Source organism: Corvus hawaiiensis, chromosome 4, assembly GCF_020740725.1.
Source record: "Corvus hawaiiensis isolate bCorHaw1 chromosome 4, bCorHaw1.pri.cur, whole genome shotgun sequence".
In the NCBI taxonomy this organism is placed as follows: domain Eukaryota; kingdom Metazoa; phylum Chordata; class Aves; order Passeriformes; family Corvidae; genus Corvus; species Corvus hawaiiensis.
Genome location: NC_063216.1, coordinates 12,088,959 through 12,113,044, shown reverse-complemented (window position 1 = coordinate 12,113,044; position 24,086 = coordinate 12,088,959). Strand labels below are relative to the sequence as shown.

Sequence of the window (24,086 nt, the reverse complement as noted above, 5' to 3'; positions counted from 1 at the left end):
CCTATGCCAGGCTATATAGAAGTAGTAAGAGGCTGTTAGAGACTTGTGGCGAAGAAAAGCCTTTGTGTGCAGGCCAAAATAACTTATCCTTAAAAAGATGAATAACCCCATGTGATGGCCCATGTTCTGTAGTGTGAAGGAACTGTGAGATTTTTCATGGGAGACATGTTCTACACACAGCAGATTGATTGTTTCCGGGCGGGTCTGCTGTTAGTGGCAGTTTGGGAACCACGTGCAACTGAAGGAAATCCCTTTTTTTCCTTAAGCATAAGAGAGAGACATTTCAAGAACTGGAACACTGACTAGCACCCCATGTTCTGTTATCCCTTGTGTGAGCTGGGTAAAAGGAGAGAAGTGCTGGAAAGAGGGGGGGGGGGGGGGGAATTTGCTTTAATTTTGTTTTGTTATTTTCTCTTTACTTTTAATTCTATTAGTAATAAAACTCTTTCATTGTACTGCAACTGTTTAAAGTTTGTGCCTGCTTTGCTTTTCTCCTAATTCTTATCTCACAGAAGGAAAATAAGTAAGTAATGAATATTTTGAACCAAAACCACTACATTTAATTGGTGTTTCCGCCCGGTTTCGAACCCAACCCGCTACAGGCTCTGAGATAGTTTCCCCCCCAGCGGCCCAGGGTCTGTGCTGCAGCATTGGGAAAAGAGGAGTTGGGTAGGGGCCCTGGCCCGGCCCGGCCGGGTGGAGCCCGGAGGCTCCGAGGCCCCCTCCGCCTTCCAGCAGGCGAGCTAGGACAAAAGGCAATTCCCGCCTTTCCATGCGGTTTAAATATGTAAATTTTGAGAACCGTCATTAGTCTAAAAGACTGTCCATCAACTCAGGTTCAACCCACTACAAGGTCCCACACTGTAGTTTCCACTACGGCTCCAGAGTTATGATACACAGCAGTGGGAAGGCATGTCACAGCAACAACAGATCCTCAAGCTGTTCTAGGAACAATTGAAATAACTCCATTTACTCATTGAAATGTCCTCATCAGATAATCTGATTGTGCAACTTAGTCTCCTTTGCCTTTAGGTTCTTGAAAGCCATCCTCTGTTTATCCAGGTTAGGGCAGAATTTTGATTATTTGTTGAATAACTTCCCTGGCTCATATTTTCACACATGTAAAACATGGGGGCAGGAATGCGCAGTGTAGCTCATCTTTTCTGCAGAGGACCAGCTGGGTAATAATCCAGGATGCTGATCTCTCCGATTAAAAAAACTAGTTGTTCACAGTGAGGGTTGGATACTGGGCATGTTTTTTAAATCTTGTTATTTTTTGAAAAATAATTTTATTTGGGCATCATAACTGACACCAAAATTGACTGAAACATGTACAATGAGAGAGAAAGAGGGGACAAATTCTGTGGACCTTGAAAGGACAAATAAATTTTTGGTTCCCATCCCTCTGGAGAGTCCCAGCTTATTTAAAGGCTGAAGTGAGCTGTGGGACTGCTTAGCTTGTTTTTAACTTCAGAGAGCTGGAAGAAGCATTGAAGGAGTAGGACTTCTCTGTGTAGCAATGAGCCATATGGGGAGTTTGTGTAATATCTCCTTGAAGGGAAAGGAATGAAACACAGTCATGATTCTCTGTTTCTTCTTTAGAAAGTTCCTCATTATAGGACTTCTGCTCCTGGAAAAGGCTCCACCCTCTGACATGCAGAACCAACCACATTCTTAATAGCATACTCCATTGTAACACATACACACACAATGCATGGCTCCGTGCCAGGCTGTAATTTGTTTTTGTCATCTATCTACTGACTAATGTGACAACCCACACAAGTATTTATTTCCAGAAGGAAGAATGCATAATGAGAGCTGTAGCTCTCCCAAGTTCTGAAAAGCTGTTTAATGAAAAGGAGGGGGAAAGAGCAGCCTCCCACCCTTCCTCCCAAATGACAGGTTTTCCAAAGCCCAAGCACCAAATTCAACAACTTTGAAGTTGGCCTTATGCAGTTTTTTAGCTATCATTTTCTCTCTGCTGTAGCTTCAGAGAAGCTGGTATTTGTTCTTTGTTGGGCTGGGAGTATTTGGGGACTTAAAGTGAGATGTTGCCAGAATGCGAATGGCTGGGAGCTGGGAGGGCAAAAGGCTGGATTGCATGCTGCATTGCACATGAATGACACATACTCCTGCACACTCAGCCCACTTTGGCTCCCTAAATCTGATTAAAATACAAAAATCCTAGAACAGCAATGTGCCCATCAGAAATTCTGGCTATGTCAGAGGCCCTTGCAAGACCGGCTACAGCTGCAGGTAAAACTCCTGAGCAATTCAAATCACAAAATAGGCTGAAGGCTTTAAGGGGAGGAGATTTAACTCTTTCAAGGGCTGATGAAAGGAAGCAGAGGATTTGCTGTTTCATGGGAGCCTCATCCCAGAGCAGGATACCGTCTCTAGAAGGTCAAGCTTTACCTGAAAATAAGTTATTAGTCTCTAATTAGTTGAATGACACAGTGGTGTTCTATGAGATGTCAAACTAGGTGAACTGCCCCATCCTTTGGAGCCTGAGGATGAATGGCAACGTGTAGGGTCTTCTTCCCTTCAACTGTACTAATGCTACTCCTAGGTCTTTGCTTGGATGGCAACTCATTTCATCTCTGCACAGGTCTGTTGGTGCACTGCTGAACCATCGCACCTGCACACTGTGATGTTACAGATACCTGGTTGAAATGCTCATGTTCTTTTCATTTACTTCTAGTTATTACTATCACCTTAGGAGGTTTGAAAGCAAAGCCAGTGATAAAAGAGTTTGCAAAGCTATTTTACCAAAGACCAGTGCATCTTAGTGGAAGTTTAACATAGCACCATAGGTGGCCTTTCCTCTGACTCAGCTCTTTATTAGGAATAACAGTTCTTTGAATATAGATTTAGTGTAACTGAAATGGGTTTTATTTACACACAATTAGTTAATATAATGGGTTAATTTTATGTGAGGCGATTGTCTTCTGGGAAAATCCCCTGACCTGAATCAAGAGAATTTGACTTCAGTGCACAAAATACTGAAGATAAAATATAAATTTCTGGTGGATTCTCTGGCCCTGTTCATTTTTGGCCTAGTACTGAGCTGGGTTCAGGGACCAATAGAGCAAGCAGTGAGTTTCCCAGGAACATGAGCAGCTGATTTGGCCCAAGACATAATTTGAGGCTGTCAAAAGTGCTCCCTTATATTCTACCCCAAGCTTGGTGCCTGCTGTGGGTATGGAGAAAACCAGAATCATTGTCCCTGTCTCTCAGGAAAGGAACATCTGAGGCAGGCAGCTATTCCTTGTAGCTGGGAAAAAGGTATAAGTGGCTGGAAGCTAAAGCGGGAAGTAAAATGAGGATTTTTCAATATTGAAAGCCATGAACCTAGTAAAATAGTAGGTGCTATTACTTGAGATACTTAAATTGAGGTTTCACTTTGGTTTCAGAATGGCTTCCAGGAAGAAATTGTAAACTTCATGCAAGAATTCCTGAATTAGGTTTTCTGAACGGTGCAAAGTGATCCAGTAGCCACATAATCCTAAAGTTGCCTTAAAACATTTCGCTCTGCAGATAGTCATGTCCTGACCACTCTGTGATAGCCAGCAGGATGTGACAGCCCGTGAGATGGAAACCAGTGGTTCTCCAAAGGAATTTTGGTGTATCCAGACGCAGGTTTTCTGGTAGACCTGAATTACTGTGCATGCCTGGTTAAGCAGCTTTGGGCTGGAGCTTGATTCACACCCTGTGGCTTGAGGCACTTATGGAACTGCCCTACAGATCTGACAGGCTTCCTCTAGCAGTCATTGCAAATGCTTTTTCAGAGGAGCCTGTCCACAGAAAAATGGAACCAGGTTTGGAATGCTTGGGCCAGTCTCCAAGGTAAATGTAACTGCTTTTCAGGGACAGCAATTCCTCAAGGTGCTAGTGAAAATGTGCAGCCCTCATTTGTTCTTGCCCATGTATGAAGAAATATAGCAAAAGACCAAGGAAAATACAAATGTCTTGTAGCATTCTATTGTTGGAAGTCAGGCGTGGTGGCAGTCAGTGGTTAAATACATCCCTATTCCTGCTGATGCTGTGGAAAGTTTGTAATTGCCCTTGAAGGGCTTGTCTTTTTCATAAACAGTGTATTTTTCATGGTTGCTTCTGGCTCAGCTGACACATGCCTCTTGATATTTTAATATAACACAATGTAGAGTGATTGTCCTGAAACTCATGTATCATTTTTTCCCTGTACTATCCTATCAGTTAGTAATATTAACAGCTCATGTCCTTGCAGTTATTGGCCAGTTGAAAGAAACCAGGCATTGTGAGAACTTTCTTTTACTTCAACATAAAAATAGGTTAAAAATCACTTTAAAAGTATTTCCGTATGAAATTGTAGGACGTTTCCACTCATTTTGCCAGCCCTTAAAAAGAATCACAAGTGATTTTAAAAAAATGGAGGTGTCTAATTATAGTTAAGTCACAATGATGCAAGGGCAGCTTTCTACTGCCATGAGTCAACTTTTGCTTGTTCTTGTGCTCTTTGCCAGGACACTGAGTTTGTCCAGGTCATTTAGCTTTTTCTCCTGCATAGTTGTAAAAATCCTTGTTGATAAGGTCATATCCAAGCTTCATTGCTCAGCATGATCAATCTTAGCAGTATCAGCCTCCTTCCTAGCCAAAACTGCTCTTACATTATATTGCAGTCTCTCAAGGAAAGCCAGAACTTTCCAAGGCAGGAGGACTTATATGCAAGGCTGTGCCCAGAAGACTGTGCATGTTGCCAATGTACCAAGAAGAGCATGTATTAGGAGCTGTTTTTAATTTAAAAGCAGGAGCAACTAACTGGCAGTCTTGGAAAGGCAGAAGAATGTGTCCCTACATTGGGGAATGCTGGCTAGTCAGCAGCCCATCTATGGGGGGAAGATGGTTGCTGCAGGTGCATGGTGACAGCACATCCTGTTTAGGGATGGCAGGATATTTTGTCAAGTGGCAAGTTATGACCATCCTGACTGTGTCTGTCTGGTTCGTGAACACCTGGAGGGAGATGTCTCTACAAAAATGGACTGTTCCTGACAATACACAAATTCTCCTGCTTGTGTCATTCAGACTTAACATTCTTAACATGTTTGAAGCCAAATTAAATGCTAACAGCAGCTATTCAGGAGCTCTCTCTGAACATCAGGAGATGTTCAAGGTCTAAGGCATAAAGGCCTGACTAAGGCAAGGTGGGTCCATTTTGTGGTTTAGGAACAGAATTCCTGCAGCTCACTCACCACTCTTATCCCACTATCCTAAAACTGGGATAACCCCCCACTGAGACATTGCAATTTTATACTAGCACATCTTTCAAGATAAAGAACAGTGCACTTGCATGACTAAGCATTTCACTGTTTAATTTTCTGGGCTAGAATTCTCCAAATTTCATCACCCAGTAGGGATATTTAATGTAGAAGCCAACATGCCCAGTGGCAGTGAAGAGAGACAGACCTCCTCAGAGGAGAGTTCACTGATCAAGTGGGATGATGTTTCCATCTGTCTCTTTCCATGTAAAGGCACTCGTAGGATGCTCCCAGGGAGACTGTAGGGTCCCCACAAGGTGAGTGAGGATCCTCATGCTTTGATCCATTTGAGCTAGTTCTGAAAATTGACACTGGAGAAAGCACCATGGAGCTGGTCCGGCTTGTTTGTATTTACTCTCTATGAAAATCAGAGCAGAAAGTAGCAGAATCACTTAAATACGTTCCATTGGATTTCTTCCTACTCTTATACCAGTCAGAACCAAAACTAATTCTGCTGAAGCTGACAGGTGTTAGTCTGCTGTAGGAGGGAAGAATAAAGTTCAGTGAGTACATAAACTAAAGGAGAAGTGCTGGGGGTTAGGATTTTTCCTATTGTTTCTTTCTCTCCTGGAATTTTGTCCCATCTGTTGCTAAGAGATAATAACAACCGGTACTTAAGAGACAAAAGAAATCGCCAATGTGGGGGAAGGGTGCAGCTGGCTACTCTCTTACCTGAGGGCTTTTCTCTTTGGAAGGGCCAAGATACTTCGAGATTTTCAGATTTTCGTGGGCGCTGAAGGTCTGGGCTTGGCTCCTCTCGCTCTCTCTCACTCTTGACATTGGAGGGGGAGACAGGCTGCAATTGCTGTGACGGGAATTCACCACTGCTGTGGGGTTCCATCTCCGCTGTCTTCTTCTACCATGAATGCAGCTCCTAAGAGCAGCCATTGAACTGGGACCTTATTAACATCTTACCTCACTAGAAAGGACTCTCACCATCTACTCTGGTGCCTCAGGGGAAAACCCCGGGGCCCTGACCCCCTCCGAGGGAGCCTTTCCTGGCCGTGCTCGGGAGCCAGGCTGCTGCTGCCCAGCCCCACCGCTCCTCTGCCACTGCTCCAGGTTTTTCGCTACACGGTAACCCCACACCCCCTGCCTGCCGGGACACCCCGCGGCTCCTGCTACAGCTGTGGAGTTTCTGATACATTTCATTTGCTCGTCCCTGCCATCCCAGCCACCGCTCCAAGGTTCCTGCTGCAGCCCATTGTCACCACCCAGCCCGCCCACCATTACCACGTGAGGGAGACACAACTGAACTCGCGCCACAGCGCCCCCTGCAGCCGCGGGGGAACCACCGCACCGGCCCTGCCCGGCCGGGAGCCACCAGCGCCCCTGCCGGCTGTGAGCGGAACTGCACCCGAGGGGAAAGGGCCTGCGGCTGAGAGAGGGCTGTCACTGGGTTTGTGGTTCTGTTTGTTTGCCTTGTTATACATATATACACTAGTAAAGAACTGTTATTCCTTGTCCCATATCTTTGCCTGAAAGCCCCGTAATTTCAAAGTTATAGTAATTCAGAGAGAAGGGGGTCATATTCTCCATTCCAAGGGAGGTTCCCGCCTTCCTTGGCAGACATGTGTCTTTCAACCAAGACAAGAAGTTGCTTCTGACTCTGTAGTCCAGAAGTGCCCTGACCTAAAGGTATGCCAGTTATAGATCTGCAGTTACTGAATTCACTGAATGGGGAACTAGAGAGGCATAAATCTTGGAAGATTTATCTCAAAATCTGAAGGCCTCTTTTCATCTCCTTTGCCCAACAGCCATCTTGCTCTACGAGTGGGCACCTCTCCTCCCCTCACTGGTGAGCCAGCAGTGAGGCTCATCTGGACATGTACATGAGCCAGTCTAAAACAGTTGGGTTGAATTTTGTTTTCCTCAGACCTAGAGTTGCTCTTGAAACAGCGTAAGGACTGCACTACCTGCTCTGAAGCCACAACTGTCAGCATCAAAAGCCTGTGTTTCCCCCCCTGCCCATATTCCAGTCCTTCCAGACTGGACTTGCCCTGTTTTCTGCAGGTTATGCATAGATGGCAGTTCAAGTCCTATTATACTCACAGACTATATGGTGACCGGCAAACTGTCTTAGGAAATTGATCACATGTCTTAGAGCGCATCAAAAAACAATAAACCAAATCTCTCAGCTGAGAACATTTGTGCCCTGTTTCAACATATGTACCATCTTCCGTTCATCCACACCATCCCCAGATAAACAATCGACTAATAAACGTCTATCATGTTGTAGAGTGGAAATCCTAATAAGCCCGAAAGTGCAATGATGTTAATGGATGATACTGATATAATGAGTAGCAGGAGATTCAGTCATGCTCACTGCTAAAATACTTAGGAACTTTACTTTCATTCCAGCTTGGAAAAGTTTCCATTTACAGATTGCTTAGCCTATTTATAGACTTAGCTACTGCCGAATTCAGCAGTCTTTGTCTCTCGCCATTTTGTCCACCTTCACATTAGGAAAGCATCTCTGATGCTGTAGTTACTTCTTCCTGAAACTTCTAGTTATGAAAACTGAATGCATCTGCCTTTACCACAGCACTGCAGCCCAGCTTGCTTTTGGTTTTTGGAAAGAATGCTGTCAGGAAATCTGAAGTTTTGAATGCCTTTCTCTCAACATCCTGTTTCTCCCTTGCCTCCTCTCTCCCTCTGCATTTGACTGATTTCTTTTTCAATAATTTCTGTTGGGTTGCTTTTTTGATGGCTCCTTTTCCTGTGATTTATTTCTTATTCATTATGTCAGCATAAGACTGGGAGTAATGTCTGGTAGGTGGATGTGCCTATGCGGGGATGTTAGTGTCTATTTAGCTGAGGTGTCAACTTGTAGTGCATAAGCTCTTTTGGTGAAGGTTGTTTGTCAGTAGAAATTGTTATCAGAATTATTAAGTATAAAAATATAATAATTTTTGTAATAAAGGGATTTATTTTCTTTGAAATGGCTATTGAATATACAGAACATATTCCCTGACAAGCTATAAATGCTTTAAAGCAGGTCAGATTTTGGATCTAAATGACTTAATGGAGACCTATAAACTTCTGAGAGTTGAGAAGATAATTTATTCATTGTGTCCATGCAGCCTTTAGTCTCTCTGCTGAGTCTACATATTATCATTGGTTGTGTTGTAGGCAGCAGTCTGCTGGAAATGCACGTTTCCACGCAGGCTGCTTGACACATAACTGGAGAAAGTGAGCATTGATTACTACTGGAAGTAGTGTTACTAAACTTGTTGGCCTAGCAGTGAAACGTACAGTGGCTCTGTACTTGTTTCCTTTGGCCAAAGTGCATTGTCCTCATAGGCTCTTGCATGTGTTCTTTCTTTGATTCTTTAATCCCTTCTTTTCTTTTTCCCACTTTCCTTACAATTCATTGTGAAATTGCCAAGCTTGTGCCCATTGCTGCCCCAATACCATGCTAGCACTCTCCTGGAATGCTGTTTTTTCCTCCTCCTTCCCTCTTCCTCCCCAGTGCCTCCTTCTACCACTTAGGTTCAGTTGTTTTTGCACAAAGGGTGTGATCTGAGGTGGGAAATCCATCTGTATTAAAAGCTAGGTTTTTTTTCCTTTGCCAGATTAACTTTAATTGATAGAGCTACTGGTTTATTGCATGGCTATCTGAATGCTGGTGCAGTCACATTAGTCGGGGTGTCACAGGAGGAGGATTAAAGGGCCAGGAGATGGTTTCCCTTGGAAGAACTGGGAATTCACACTGGTGTACCACGTTTGGTAAAACATGGCCTGTTTCCCTCACCTCCTGGAGAAGGACATCACTACTAAGCTTCATTTTGCTTTTCCACAATTCCTTTTAAAGGCTTCGATCCCTTAGGAAAGAAGAAATAAAAGTGGGAAAAGCAGGAGTGAAATGATACGGGGCTGGCTGTAGTCACAGTATCTATAGACAGAATGTGTAAAGAGCTACTGTTTCCACACTGAGTGTTAACACCTCCTGAACAGTTGGAAGCCACTGGAATGAGCAAACTTGATATTGCTACTTATTTGTCCCATTCTTTTTCTACATCGTGTCTTTACAGTTCACACAATTGCAGCCCAATCTTATTCCAAGTTGGGAGTTACACCACAGATGATTTTGAAACTGGAACAAGGTCTTTCTTTTTCATTCCTACTTATTACTTGTCCTGTATTTGAACTCAGATTTTTGGGGGCTTCTGCACGAACCTGCCACCTAATCCTTGCTTTGTGCTCTGAAGGGTGTTCCACTCTTGCAGAAGAAAAGGTTAACTCAAGTGGGAATATGAAAAAAATTGGGTGCACTGCAGAACTGGAGAGATAGAGCATCAGTTCTTTCTGACCACCTTGTCGTTTTTTGTATTCAGCATCTTTGCAAAATGACTTTTATCAGAAGAAGAGCTATCAGCTGGGATAAATGTTCCAGGCAAAGGATTGGGTTGACTGATGGAGGTTGGTATTAAGTGCTTGTGATGTTTGGCACTCAATGGGAAATGTTTATTCTGATTCTGAAATGTAAAAAAGTAAGGGAAAAAGTTTGCTGAAGCTTCTCTCGATCTCTTCTCAACTTTCTTTTGTGTCCTTGAACCCTTTCTGAGTATGCACACAGATGAGTGTCACTCTGCAGCTCCCTGTAGAGTTCTCATGGCTAAAATATCCAAGTGCTTGCCACTACCATAGCAAAAAGCTCAACATACAAATGTCTTTCTTTCTCCTGTCACTGTGCATGGAAGTAGTTTAGAAATTAGTTCAGACACAACTGTGGACTAGGGACTAAATTTTGCAGATAATTTCCATTTTATCTGTGCATTATATAATCATCTCCATCTTGATGTGTGAAGGCAGTGGCAATATAGTGTGTCACTGCCTTCTCCTTAGCCATTGTGCTCCTCTCCTGTTGTTGTTTTGAAGTGGGCCCAGTCTGTTCTATCTCATTCTCTCTTCCACATTCCATTTTATTTACGGTCATTGGCACGATCTGTGCTATTTATTGCTTGTTACTCTCTCTTTGGCCTCTGGAATAATGGTTGTGTAGTGTCTTAGTTTCAAGGATCTACACAGTCCTTCATTAGCAGCTCTTTTTAATATTCTTTCCCAACCCTGCTGTATACCTTTCTTTCCCTTTAAGCATTGTCTTATGGTTTGCATTTCCATTAAGTTAGAATGAAAGCATATCATTCCCTTGTTTCTTAAATTTACACAGTGTTTTCTAAATCTGCTAATGTATTTGTACAGTTCAGTCATTCTAAATAGTTTTTTCATGCAGTCTCTGAAGTCTCATTAACAGAAAAATATTGCATGCTGTATCCACTTCTTATTATGACTGATCAATTATCTGTATCTAGTCAAGTGGTATTCCTTGGGATTCTCGAACTAAGTTGGCTTTTGCTTTTTCACGTGTGTACTCACACAGCATTCTTTGTCATGGGGAGGAGGATTAGGGAGGGGAAGTTAATTTTTTTTTAATCTGTCTAAACCACCAATGTCCCTAGAGGAACTAGGCCATGATACACCCCCAATAAAAAAAAAAAAAAGTAATGCATTGAATAGTGGTCTGAGCAAAGACAGAGGGCTTGGAGTTCCCAATTTTCTGTTTCTCCCACTTCTGTAAGAGGTGATATTTGATCAGGTGGTACTTTATGTTTTTGGTAAGACATTATTTGACAACCTACCTCTTTGATCACTCCCTGCTTGAAAGGTAGAAAATCTCTGCAGTGCTGTTGCTGCCTGTGTGCAGTGGCAGCCAGCCTGCCTGCACAGTCAGCCCTCAGGTTGGATAAAGAGGGCAATGTGATCATTCACATTGTTCACAGTTATGTTTTGGATACTCCATGAGGCAAATGAAGTGGTGCAACTGATGAAAAAATTAAATGAGGAGTGAAGGTGCTCTCTCAGTAACTAAAGTTTTGTGTTTGGGATGTTGAGGTTCAGTTTCCAGCTTTGACTTGATTCATCATGTGAGTGTGTGCTGGGGTTTTAAGAGGTCTAGTTTTTTTCTATTAAAGGAATTTTTCCCCCATACTGTTACTAAGACAACAAATCGCTGGATGCTTAAGAGAGACAAAAGACCTGGCTGCTCCTTTTGTTTCACCTGGGTGTGTGGTCAGTTCGGGCTCCGGCTTTCGGACAGAGAGGAGTCGGCTTGCTTCGGCTGCTTTTCCTTGTGCTGGAGAAGCCCCGGGATCCCAAGGCCGCATTTCCTGCCCCACTGGAGGCCGGGCTGTGGCCGCCCTGCCCTGCCTCTGCTTCTAGCCTTCGCTACGTTGTAGCCCTGCTTGCCCTGCCAGCCCAGACCTCCGGGGGGTTCCCTACTTGGATACATTGCGCCTGCCACCCGGGATTTGTGCTCATCCCTGCCGCTCCAGCCTGCTGCTCCAGCCTGCCGTTCCAGCCTGCTGTTCCCGAGGGTCCGGCTGGACACCGGGATCAGCTGCCCAGCGGTTTGTGAAGCTCCTTTGTTCCATCCTTCCCCGGGACCCCAGACCACCAATGCCGCGTGCTCCCCGAGCTCGCTCCGGAGCGCCCCCTGCAGCCGCGGGGGAACCATTGCACCTGCCCTGCTCACCGGGAGCCGCCAGCGCCCCTGCCGGCTGCGAGCGGAACTGCACCCGAGGGGAAAGGGCCTGACAGCCGAGAAGGCTGGGACTGGGTTTGTGTTTGTTTGCTGTTACTGCCATAGTTACTGTTGTTTTGTTTGACTGGTTATATATATAATACTAAAGAACTGTTATTCCTATTTCCCACATCTTTGCCTAAAAGCCCTTGATTTCAAAATTATAATAACTCAGAGGGAAAGGGGCTACATCTGCCATTCCCAAGGGAGGCTTCTGCCTTCCTTAGCAGACACCTGTCTTTCAAACCAGTGTGTTTCAGTGTGTTTCTGTGACTTCAATTTTAGCTCCTGCAGCTTCCTTCCACACATATACTCAGAGTTCCTGCCTCTGGAGGGGTTTTACTGGATCATAGGGATTTCTTTGAATGATGTACAGATGCTCAGAGATCCTGGGAAGGGACAGAGAAAATCATTGAGATTGTCATCCTCTATATATTGTGTATGAGAAAGTAGGAAGTCTTGAGATGGAAGTCCATTGTCAACTCATCCTTCTGTGTCCTTTACTTCTGCAAACACCTGCACAACTGTTTATAATTCTCATTCCATAGTTTGTAATAAACAGTTTTATTTTATGATGCAGGAGGAGAATCTCTCTGAGGTTTACTACTTCAACTCTTTTCTGTCCATTGACAGCAGAACTGCAAGAGTGCTGTTGAGAGAAATTTGGTTCCGTATGTCTCTTCCGCCATTCCTTCCAGCTTCTTTGAACACCTTTCTTCTTCAGACCTGTAGCACCTGTTTTTCAAGGTGCAGTTACCAGTTGTGTGTTTCCCATCTCTGGCCATGGGCTTTACTACAATTTTTGGTCTGTAGATTGCTTTTTATGCAACCTGTGGAAAGAAAAGTATATGAAATTAAGTTTGTGCCATCAGCTTAGTTCTTTTCATGGCCAAGCCTGCATACACCCAGGAAAATGCTTGGACCTGTGAAGTCTCATCTTCATCTCCACAAGGTTTTCTTTGGAGGACATGAGAAAATATTGGCAGGCAAGATTAGATAAACAGGGCGGTAGTTCACTACCTTTGATTTGACAGACATAATCCTGTGGCTTAAGATAAAATCATATGATTTGTCTTTAATAACAAATAAACAACATTTAATGGATGCTAACAAGCTCATTTTCATAATACCTCAGCGAGGAAAACATGTTACCAAGTTGAGAAACTAAGGAAAAGGGATTTCTGTAGATCTTGAAAGACAGCTCTGATTCCACCTCAGTCCTGGTATGCTTAGCCAGAAGCAGACTCAGAGGCTGGGGTGGAAGGACGCTCCTCTTTGTGCTGCCAAGCCGCAGGGTTTTTCATGAGTAAAGTGTGCTAATGGCTGATGGCTTTTGCAAAAAAACTGTTCATAAAGTTGCCTTCATCTTTGTCCTCTGAACAAAGTGCACTCTTCAGGTTCCATGACAAAATCAGCTTCCTTCATGTACACTCTTTTTACCAGAAAGAGTGGGATCCCCCTGGGCTTGGGGGGCAGGAGCACTGGGTGACTGTTCCTCTGGCTGCTGCTGCCCTTGTGTTGGCAGTGACCCATGTGGACACAAGAGCCTGGATTTGGAATGAGGAGGTGTCTAGATGTAAGCACTCAGTTTGGGCTCTTTATTTCCCCTCCTGCTTTGTTTGCTTTCACCAAAACTGTACTTGGGAGTGATGGAAAATTGAAAGGTTGCTCTGAGCAGTTTCATGTGTACCATGCAAACATGCCTGCACTTGAAAAACACTAATCACTTCAGAGTCATCCTAAAAGATCATGCTGTTGGGATGAAATGTGCGTATGAAGAATTGCTGTGGAAATATCTACACCAGGTCTGGAGAGAAGGCAGGGATTTTTTTCTTTTCTTTTCAACTTATCCAAAATTTCTGATGGGAATACTTCACAACTGAAGCTCTGCCTTCCCTTGAGCGAAATGCAACCATTTAACTTCTATCTTCTTTCTGATAGAAAACTGATGGTTTGATCCCATAGGAAGTCTGTATCTGCTCACATTTACATTTGTTCATTTCAGGAGGATTCTGTGTTATCTAGGAAAAAGCAGGGGGGCAGGAGGGGAAAGGATTTGGCTTAGTTTATTGTACTGCTGGTTCTTCCTGCCACTCCAAAGAAGATGTGCATTTCCAAATTTGATTTTAAGCTGGGGTGAAGAAGGGAGAAATAGAAATGATTATCAGGTTGGAGTGGGGCTTGGGTTGGGACTGGTGGGAGGAATGTGAATCAGGAGGCAGCAGCTTCGGAACCGGATACAATAAATTACTCTAATTTATTGTTAGTTTTTCTGATTGCATGCAGTTGCATCTCCTTTTGCAGTGCTTGGTCATAGCAAACAGTGCCTTTTTAAGCAAAAATGAGAAGCCCCTGAGTTCTGGACACATAGAATGCAAAGTTTAATGACATTCACGCAGAGGAGAAGAAAAGAGTGAGGCAGAATACTGAAACAAAGGGGAGGCAGGTTATCAAGAAATGTGAGCTTGATGCCATTTAGAAAGGGTCTGGGTCCCATGATTTATCTAAAAATGACAAGATGCCACTCTAGAAATGCAAATGTCTGCCCTGCATCTTATAGCTATAATGAATGAGTTTCACACAATGGAAACATTCAGCTTGCTCTAGGGCACTTACTGGGGCTCCATATGCTAACTGCATGTTCCTGGCCTTTAATCACTCTGCTTTTGTTTTCTCAAAACTTAAATTAGAAGTACATTAGTGTTTATACCGGTGTGCACCCAGGGTGTTTTTGTGTGTTTGTTTGTAGAGAGTTGGTTTTGTTTTTCACCAACAAACAAGCCATATGGATGTAGTCCTCTTGAATGCATGGGATGAGGCAAATCATGAAAAACTGAAGTTGGCAACAGCAAAAGAGTGTAAATTTTGAGCTGTTAATGGAAAGTAGGACTCTGGCTTTGGGGCTGGGGGAGAACCCGTGTTAGACAGCAGGGAGCCAGTTAAACCCTCCCCTGACCTGCCAAGAGGATGCCTGTGTGCTTTCTGCTTTATTCATAGTGAGATCAAGCCGAAGTTTTCCTCTGTGGTAAGTTAGGGTTTAAAAAAAGCATATTTAAAAAAGCATATAAAAAAAGGCCTTGCAGACCTCCTCCAGAACACAGTGCACCCTATCTAAAGGCTGTTATTACTGGGGGCTTCAGCACAGGCTGTGTCTTCCTATTAGCAGTATTGTACATTTTAAACTTGGGATTAAGTGAAAGAATTAGAGATCCATCCATAAAATAAAATGGGAAACCAACTACTATTGCCTTGAAGATTTTTTGGGGAGGACTTTATCCCACACACATAATATTTAATTTTCTGGATGCATATATGCAGCATGTGTGTGAGTGGGCACACATGTAACTCCACTGCAAGTTTTAAAAGCTCTGTTTCTGACAGAAAACTGGTCTAATTAATAGGGGTAGGAGACAAAATGCCAGCTTGTAGATTTGTTTCCTCTGCAGAAATCGGCTCCTCCCTCCCTGTTACACTCCTTCTTGATCTGATGTAACAAGAAGAGAGAGTCAGCTGTGAATCAAGCGCCTTGTTCTCATTTCCTTGATCATTGGCATGGTTTGAGAGAGAGAAAGGAGGAGGGATTATTTGTGAGGTTCCCCTTCCTCCTCTCCTTCAAGATGCACAGGTACTTCCAGAATGTTCCATAATATCAATCTGATTTTTCTCATTAAATAACATCCTCTTCCTCCCTATTCCGTGTTAGTTTAAAAGTGCTGTTTACACTTCACTAAGCTACTAATTCCGAGCTTTGACGAGTGGATTGCCAGTTAACAATACCATTTAAAACGCATTGGTTTTTGCAGCAAGCTGTTCAATGGGTTCAGAAATTAAAGGCAAAATGCACTTGACTGAATATGTGCATTTCTAAGCCCACAGTTACCATTGCTGGAGTATTTACCAGTTTGGAAAAATCTCTCTTTACATAAATCTGTCAGTTCTTCATTGCTGCACACTGAGAGTTTGGCCACTCACGCTGACAAGCTGGGGTGGGGTTTTTTTGAAGCAACTTTAATCGTCATCTGGTGTCACATTTCTGCACTATGGTTTTGCTTGGAGGATTGTACAAATTTGTTCCCATAACATTCAGGTTGTATATGATCCCTTGTGAAAGAAAATGGCATGTTGGTATTCTCATTACGATATCAAGGAGACAAGGAACTAGATTATCTTGGGAGAGTAAGCGAGAAATACAAGGGTAGAATTGGAAGCGGAAAAAGTTTAGCTGTTGTGCGCTGCAGTATATAAAATTGCTGATGTGTGGAAGAGCTTGTGAATGCTTCTAAACCAGATTCTTAATAGTAATAACATTAATGGAAGCCTTTCCTGGAGAATGTGGCAGGTCAGAAAATCAAAAGCCATTTTGCTCCTTAGTAGAAAGACTGTTTCAATATTTCCTGGCATGTGCTTTCCTTCTAATTAATGTCATACACAGAAGGGGTAACCATTCAGCCATCTTTCCAGCTTTAAAAGAGTCAAAGATTAAAAAAAAAAAAATTACACAATGTAATAATTGGAGAAGGGATTTTGGGGGGCATGTCTGGGGGTGGTGGTGTTGTGCCTTGTTCCTCTCTTCTGTTTCAGGCAGTGTTTGTAATTCTTTGGCAGGAGTGACTAATTTATTGTCTGACTATCCTATCTGGATTCATACAGGGTGGCTTTCAATCCCTTCCACTCCCCCTCCCCCCCCCCCCCCCCCCCGGCCAAAATTCTTCTGATGTGCTGAGTATTTGTTTGGGAAGGGAAGGAGGAGGGGGAAAGGGAGAAGGTTATATGTTTCTGATCTGCTTTACTGCTTTTCAACTGCAAGTAAATTAATGCACACACTAGCTTCCCCTCTGCTGTGCTGATTGGATCCTTGTACCGATTAAATATTTCACACTGATAGAGGGTGCTGAAAGCACTCAGCTGGTAATGCAGCATGTACATCAGTGATACAATAACTGAGTCTCAGGTTAAAGTCAAACAAAACCCCCAGTTTGCTGCAGTTTTGATTGGAATGAGTTTCACTTTGAATTTAAATCCTTTAGCCTGCTGTAGCGATGGCTAATTAACTGAGATCTGATAGAGGCAAAGAAATACGTTCTTAGTTCTAATGACAGGCAGGCAGGAAGTTGTCAATAAAAAAAAAAAAAGAGAGAAAAAGAAAAAGAGAAAAAAGGAGAAGAAACCAACAGACAAAAGAAGTCGCAAAAACACCCCCAACCAACTAATGCTGAGACTGTACTTCAGCACATGTAAACCTTCCTGCCCGTGTTTCACACTCAGCTTCCTTTGGCTAAAAGTCTGCCCCTGGAAAGGCTCTTTCCATCGAGTCCCAGATTTTCTTCAGCTATTTTTTTAATCCCTCTAACAAAAACTAGCATTCAAGTTGTACCTAGTCGGGCAGTCGCTACCTCCTTGTTTATTAATCGTGCTTTCGGGGGCTTCCTTTAGGAAAGGGCAGGGAGACGGGAGCAGCCATACTGGGGGGGAGGAAGGCAGGAGGGGGAGGAAGAGGAGGAGGAAGGCTGCCTGCCCCCGGGTACCTTACGTCAGCCTGCGCCACGGTGACGTCTCCCTGGGGGTCATTAAAAATACTTCTGTCGAGCAATTTTCTTCTTCCTCCCCTCCTTTCTCCCCATCCCTGCCCCCGCCCAAGCTGGGGCGTCGCAGGGAGAGCGTTTGCATCAAACTGACAGGTCATTTACTGAGCGAATGGCAGGAGGAACCCGACCGTCTTTAAAACGCTTCTCCTCCTCCTCCTCCCCCTCGGTTGCACGTCTTGAACACCTTTACATCGAAGTACAGCATTTTTGGAAACTGCATAAAACCTTCCCTTGTGACAATCTTCATCCTTGTTTGTATGAGAACCTTTTTAATGTCTTCTCTTTGGGCACAGGCAGCCTGGTGCCCAAGGCCTGTATGCAAAAGGAAGCTTTTTTTATGGGAGGCCAGGGATAAAATACAGACTATGAAGCCTTCTGCCTCCATAAGCATCCACCAAACTCCTCTGGGTGCCTCTGCGTACACATGTGCTTGGCTGAAGCCCTGCTCATTTCTGTTTCAGTGGGTAAAGTTATGAGGGTGGTTGGCTCATGACTTAAGGTGCAGATCAGGCAGGATCAGCCATGTATATAAATAGCAACTTGGAAATATATGAGAAATACATGGAAATGCATATGATTGAACCAAAATCCTAAGACGAGGTACTAAAGTGCTGTAGCTGGTGACTGTTTACCATGCACTTGTGTATTGTCACTCTCTGAATATTAAATATTCTGTTGTTCAAGAGAATTTTATTGTGACTATTGGGTAAATGAAGAGAGGCCATGGACCTCATTGCTGAAGAAGTCTGTTCAAATGGTTTGCATGCATGGCATTATATTAGTGTGGAATGTTAAATTATTAATTGACAAGACATCATTTTGGTTTTAAAGTGGATTGCCAGTGTTCTGCAAGCTAAATAAACTCTCAGGGTTATGCCAAATATTTTCTCGTAGCCATGGGGCCACTAAGGAAAAAACCTGATATTGCTCTGAAAACAGTTGCAGTTTTTCACAATCAAACTGCTTTGTCAGAGCATCATTCTAGAAAGATTAATTGACTGAGGTCTCTGTCTACAGTGTGTAGGCGTTAAAATACAAATGTGATGGACAGTGAATTTTAGGTCCTTTTTAAACGGATCTCATATTTTACTACGAAAACATGGAGGTTTGCTGAAAGACGTGTCTGTTTTAAATCACTGCTGTGGCAGACAGCAGCCAGGAGCTGAGAATTCCTCCCTTGTAGAGCATGACCATATTCTTATTTGAGATGCATGTAGGAAGTAATGTTGACATCAGATCAGTAAGGATTTGAAGACATGATGTAAACTGCAGCAGAGTGACGATGAAGGAGCCAAAGCCTTGCACCAGAAGCAGCGCCATGTATATGGAGCCTGGCTGGAGCCTGCGTGTGCACATATACATGCCCCATTGCTCAGTGTGTGGATCACAACAGAACAGCCAGCTGCAAACACTTTCTCGCTTTGCTCTTTCCGTTGCTTTATTCACTGAACAGAATGATTTGTGGTTTGTGATAGCAGAAGTAGCATTTGAGTAACCAAGTTTGAGGCTAGAACTGTTGGACGGCCGCCTTCTCACATGAAAACCTTTACAGCACAGACCTCGCTAGAAAGGAGGGGACGGGGAGAAGGCTTACATGCACTAATAAATAGAAAGGCCAGAGTTATTTTGATACATATGGAAAAAATATTAACTCTGCTCTAAATAGTTGAGACCATGCCATGTACAAGATGGGAAATCATAAACAAGTGGCAGATTTCCAGCACATTGTGGCGTGTTTGCATGTGACCAGCATACATATTTCAAACTCCAACTGCCTGTGGCATCCTGCAGTGAAAATGAAAGTTGTGTTGCTATTGAAAAGGCGCTGCTTCAAAATTGGTGCATTGTGTGGGCTATTATGCTGTGGATGAGAAGCAGAGACCTGCTTTCCAGCATTTAAAGCCAATATTTTTTTTCTTGTTTTCCTCTCTTTTGGCTCTTCCATTGTATCAGCATGTGTTTTCTGCTGCGGTGCCTAAAGCTTGCTTAGTTTCTTATTGTTCATTATTCCAAAAGTATCAGATAATATGTTATGCTGACTGATTCTCAAAATGCAGATTTTCTTTTTCTTTAAAAACTAAGATTATTCTTGTAAATAATCTGGCAGAAATACAATACAGCAGATGTAGGTTTTGTTGAGGATTTTTTTAAATCTCTTGTATCATAATCTTTGTTTCTGTCAACACTCCTTTACCAACATCTTCTCAGGGTTATAATGTAAAAATGGCTGTTACAAAGGAAAAAACACAGAATAGTTCACCTCTTAACTAACACAGTTTGATTAAAGGGGCTATTTTTACAGTTTTGATTGGTACATTTTAGAAAATTAATAAAAGAGATACAGAAGAGATGATGTTGCTGCTTTTCCCTAAATAAACAGTTTTTCTGTAAGTCTACTTTGGAAGCTAATCTTGAGCACCTGATCCTTTGTATATACTTCCATATTTAGTTTCTAAAATTTTCAGTTATTTAAATAAACTTAGTATAACATTGTATCCTCAGGAGGTGACAGATGTGGGCCAATTAGTCTTTGCAAGCATACCGCAAAGACATAATATTTTCCCTATATTTACTTAGAAAAGCCACAAAACCTATATTCAAATGAAAGTTTTCCAGTTTTACAAGCATTTCATATTTATCACAACTTAGACTGAAACAAGCAGTAACCTTTATTTCTGTAGCTCTTTTGGTTGCATGCACATGAACAGACAGGATTGTGAGATTATTAGGAAAAATGTTAACATGCATCACATGCAAAGACCCAAAACTGACTCACTGATAATGCATGTAGGGAGAACAAGTAGGAATGGGATGGATGGTAGTTTGAGTAGCAAAATTTTTTTGTTGGTTTACAGAATTTCTGCTTTTGTACTTCTCAGCTAATTTGCTCCTTTGAAACAAGACAAAAAGCAATTAGTTGCTATTGAAGTTTGTCAAGAAAGTCATAATCTACTTCTACTTAATTTACTTGTTTTTTCCTCTGAGCTACCAAGGATTGTCTCTCTTTTGGTGTCAAGAAGTTTTATTTGCTTAGATGTTTTCTGTTGCTGACCCACCTGAGAACAACATAAAGCTGTACTAATACCACTAGATTATTACTTATTAGAAATTTCAGTGAAAATATGAAATCAGAGTAATGCTGAGTGTTTCTGTAAGAAGTTTTTCATTCAGTAACCCACACGTTCATGTCTGAGGACAAACATTAAGACACTTCATCAGTACACTGGTCAATCAGGAATAGCAAGTGCTCCTAGGGCCACAAAAGAGAATTCCCAATGCTACTGACGTCAGCAGCAAACCTCTGGTTGCCTGCAATAGATCTAGGATTTCCCTCATGGACTAACTCCAGATAGGCAATGGATTTCTAGCACTGTAACCAAGGACAGCATTTTCAGATAGTCTTACGTAAGTGAACTTACATTTTACATAGGTCACAAAGCAAAAATACAACCACAGAGCTGAACTCTTAGTCTGAGAGCTTTATGTCACTGTAGGGGTTAATAAGGTGCTGAGCAGTGAAATATTCTGTAGAGCAGGAGAGGTGGTGGTCAGCTCTCCCACATGCTGTCCCAATTCTGCTTGGCATCTGCAGCAGCATACCATGGGGCATAGAAGCAGTGCAAGGAACACCAGTGGAAAACTGTGCTACAACAAACCAGAGAAATAGAGTTTTATAGAATTTTTTCATAAGCAACTTTTCCCCCCCTACATAAAACACATACCTGACCTTCTTGTCTTTCACTTGAGCACTCTTAAACTGTCAGACAGGTATATTTCTGTGTTGAAGGAAAAGCTCTTTTCTCTTCAAAACTTCTATGACACACAACAGCATAGAGAATAAGGAGAATATTGCCTATGCTTCCTTGGGATGATTGTCAGGATAACGGAGAATGAAAGGTAAAGACAAAAATGAAGAAAGCTCAAAACAATTTATACAAAGTCATGATTACTAGAGTAATACTGACATTAGAATCACAGAACCACAGATTCAATAAGGTTGGAAAAGACCTCAAAGATCATTGAATCCAGCCTTTGACCAAAAAGAAGTAATTTCTGTATATTAAAATCTGAAGCAAGCATCTCTGGTAAAGCATATGCTTGTGATTTCATATAAACACAAAAACTACAGTTCCTGGAGCAAACATATTTGTCCACTAAGCCTTTCCAGTCTTAAAATGTATGATGGGTTTAAAGGTAAGAAGGGATGTATTTTCCTAGACGTCACTTAAGTTTTATGCTACAGGGCTTCTACTTTATGCCCAGTAGTAAGGTTTTCAGCCTTCATTCTGGCAAGAACTAAGCATGTTTGTGACTTCATACACACACTCACACATATATACACACACCATATTTTAAACAAAGTTGACAACAAAACTCTTACGGGCTTTAACAGTAGAGCAGCAGTTTCCCAAAGGCTGTACATTAGATGTAATTGCATTAGAGTCCAAAGTTATGGTCAGTGCATAAAGTTAAACACGGGCAGAACTGTTTCCAGGATTAACTGCCTTTGATGTCAACTCTAGTAAAAATGAGATGTTTAATAATTAAAGGTATCAAAAGAGGCTTGAACCAGCATACTTTTTCCACATATACCTAACTTGCCTAAATGGCACTAATAAGAAAAGCTTCCAAAATTACTCAAAGTGCAAAAACTTTATAGAAGTTATTTTTCTTCCCAAAAGTGAGCATTTTATGCACACACTATTATTTACTGTATGCATCTTCACAGTACCTACAGAAATCTCAAATACAAGTCTTGTAAGAGATCCTATAACAAGGTCATAATCAAAATATTCCTATTACAGATGATGGAATAGCCACTCTGTAGCAATATAAAAGAACAACTATTAAGAAAAACAGAGAACCGTTAGTTAAAATGGTGCTATGGAGAAAAGTTAGCTTGGATGATGTTAATGATGATGATAATAATAATAATAATAATTGTAATTACCGCCACAGGAAAAATAGTGGAAGTTTGTGAGGAAAAGAAAACTTTAAAGGGAAAGCAGCAAACTGACTCCAAAGCCAGGCAGAGTGAAAGAACACAGGAAGTCGCTAAGCACTGGGGTGCGGTGGGCCCGCAGAATGGATATACAGACCAATGGAAGAGAAAACTGAAAATACCCTTCTTTAACCTTTTATTATTAATTGAAGCTGCAGTATTGCCTAGACTTATATCACGATCAGGATATTGGCTCGAGGCAAAACCCAAAGGGAAAAAAATCCAATCCAAAACCCCAACTTTGGTAGCCCAGAGTGCAACCCGCGAATTCCCGAGCAAGGAAAGGGAACCCAGCCCTTCCCCTGCCAGGAAGAAAACTGTAACCTCATCCAAACCCCAAATCCGTGCTGCCTGGGGGCCGGCGGGCCGTGTGCGTCTGCATCCCTGCGGTGATAATGCCGCTTCTCTCTCCCCCTCTCCCGGCAGAAGCTGGCGGTGCTGGTGGGCAGCGGCACCAGCGGCAGCGCCAAGCCCGGCGTTGTCCCGGCCCTCCTCAAGGCTCCAGGCGGCGGGAGCCCCGGAGGCAGCCCCGGGCACAACCTGCCCATATCCGCGCTGCCAGCCCGGGCGCCCATCGTGATGGTCACGGCGACCCTGCACGGCGGGATGGGCGCGGAGCCCCCGCAGAGCGCGCCCGTCAATCTGCAGACCACGGCCAAGGTGGTGGGTGCCCGCCGGCCGCTCGAGCTCGGCTCCAGCGCCCAGGTACGGCCGGGAGGGAGAGAGGGAGGGATGGGGGCCAGGAGGGCGGGGTGGGAGCCTGAAGGGAAGGAGGCAGGGAGGGATGGAAGCCGGGAGGAAGGGATGAGGGCCGGGCGGGAGCGGGGCGGCGCTGCGGGCTCTGCCGCGGACGGGTGGCCGCTGGGCGGGGGGTGTGAATGGGCTCCGGGCTGGGGGAGGTGCCGGCGGGGCAGGGGGATACCTGTCCTTCCATTCCAGTGCTCTCGGGGTGCAAGAGCAAGGGGAGATCTGTCCCTTCATCCCGGAGCCCTCGGAGTGCAGTTCTCGCCCCGGCGCCCTGCAAGGGGAGGGCTTCCTGCTCTGGTGCTGAGCGCTGGGCAGTTGGGCACCTCGTGTTGCTCGCCCCCAGTTTCCCCACCTTCTGTCGCCACGTCTCTGATTCAGAAACAGTTCTTAAATCTCACGAAGTTTACGTAGAGAAATGCTTGCGGGGTGGAGGGGCTCCTGGCTATGCTGGCGTTTCAAGCCCCCGCAGTACGGTGCTCTCGCTTAGGCACGGGGGAGCTGGCAGGCTGTTGCCTCCAGGTTCAGATGCGTATACATATTTAATGCTTATGTTCACGGTAATTAAAATACGAAATAAATGGACTTAGTGAAAGGAGGTCGGAAGGTGCAGGGGCGCTGTTTGTTTGCTGCTAACCATGTTTTGTGCAGTCTGTTAACAGAGAAGATTTGACTCCAGTCATGCTGTGTCAGAGAGAGAGGGAGATGATGCTGATGAAGTAAAAATGTGAAGAAAGTGACAAAGCCTTTCCAAAACTTTGTAGCAGAGGGTGTAAAGTACTATTGGTCACATGGGAAATGTGGATTTCTATTCTGCTTTCTGCACATAGGGGCTGTGTTAGTCTGGGGTTTTTTTTATACTCTGATTCCCCTTCACA

General features: G+C 43.4%; 1 protein-coding gene and 1 long non-coding RNA gene across 7 annotated transcripts in view; one reads left to right on the top strand and one right to left on the bottom strand.

The window, feature by feature from the left end:
* PHF21B (PHD finger protein 21B) overlaps positions 1-24,086 on the top strand; it is a 182,994-nt gene that overhangs the window by 83,760 nt on the left and 75,148 nt on the right. For 2 of the 5 annotated variants that reach the window (XM_048300435.1, XM_048300434.1), the window contains exon 4: positions 22,891-23,169. The exons of the other annotated variants lie outside the window; for them this stretch is intronic. In XM_048300435.1, coding sequence (XP_048156392.1) covers positions 22,891-23,169 — 279 coding nt within the window. The remainder of the gene's footprint in view (positions 1-22,890; positions 23,170-24,086) is intronic. 5 annotated transcript variants of the gene reach the window in all.
* Positions 17,457-23,725, bottom strand: LOC125324501. 2 transcript variants are annotated; one of them, XR_007203007.1, is made up of 3 exons: positions 23,387-23,725; positions 21,185-21,981; positions 17,457-21,107 (listed from the first exon to the last, which is right to left on the bottom strand). It is a non-coding gene; the product is annotated as an uncharacterized LOC125324501 (long non-coding RNA). The 2 variants fall into 2 exon arrangements; XR_007203008.1 differs by having other exon boundaries at positions 17,458-21,107; positions 21,185-21,324; positions 23,387-23,716.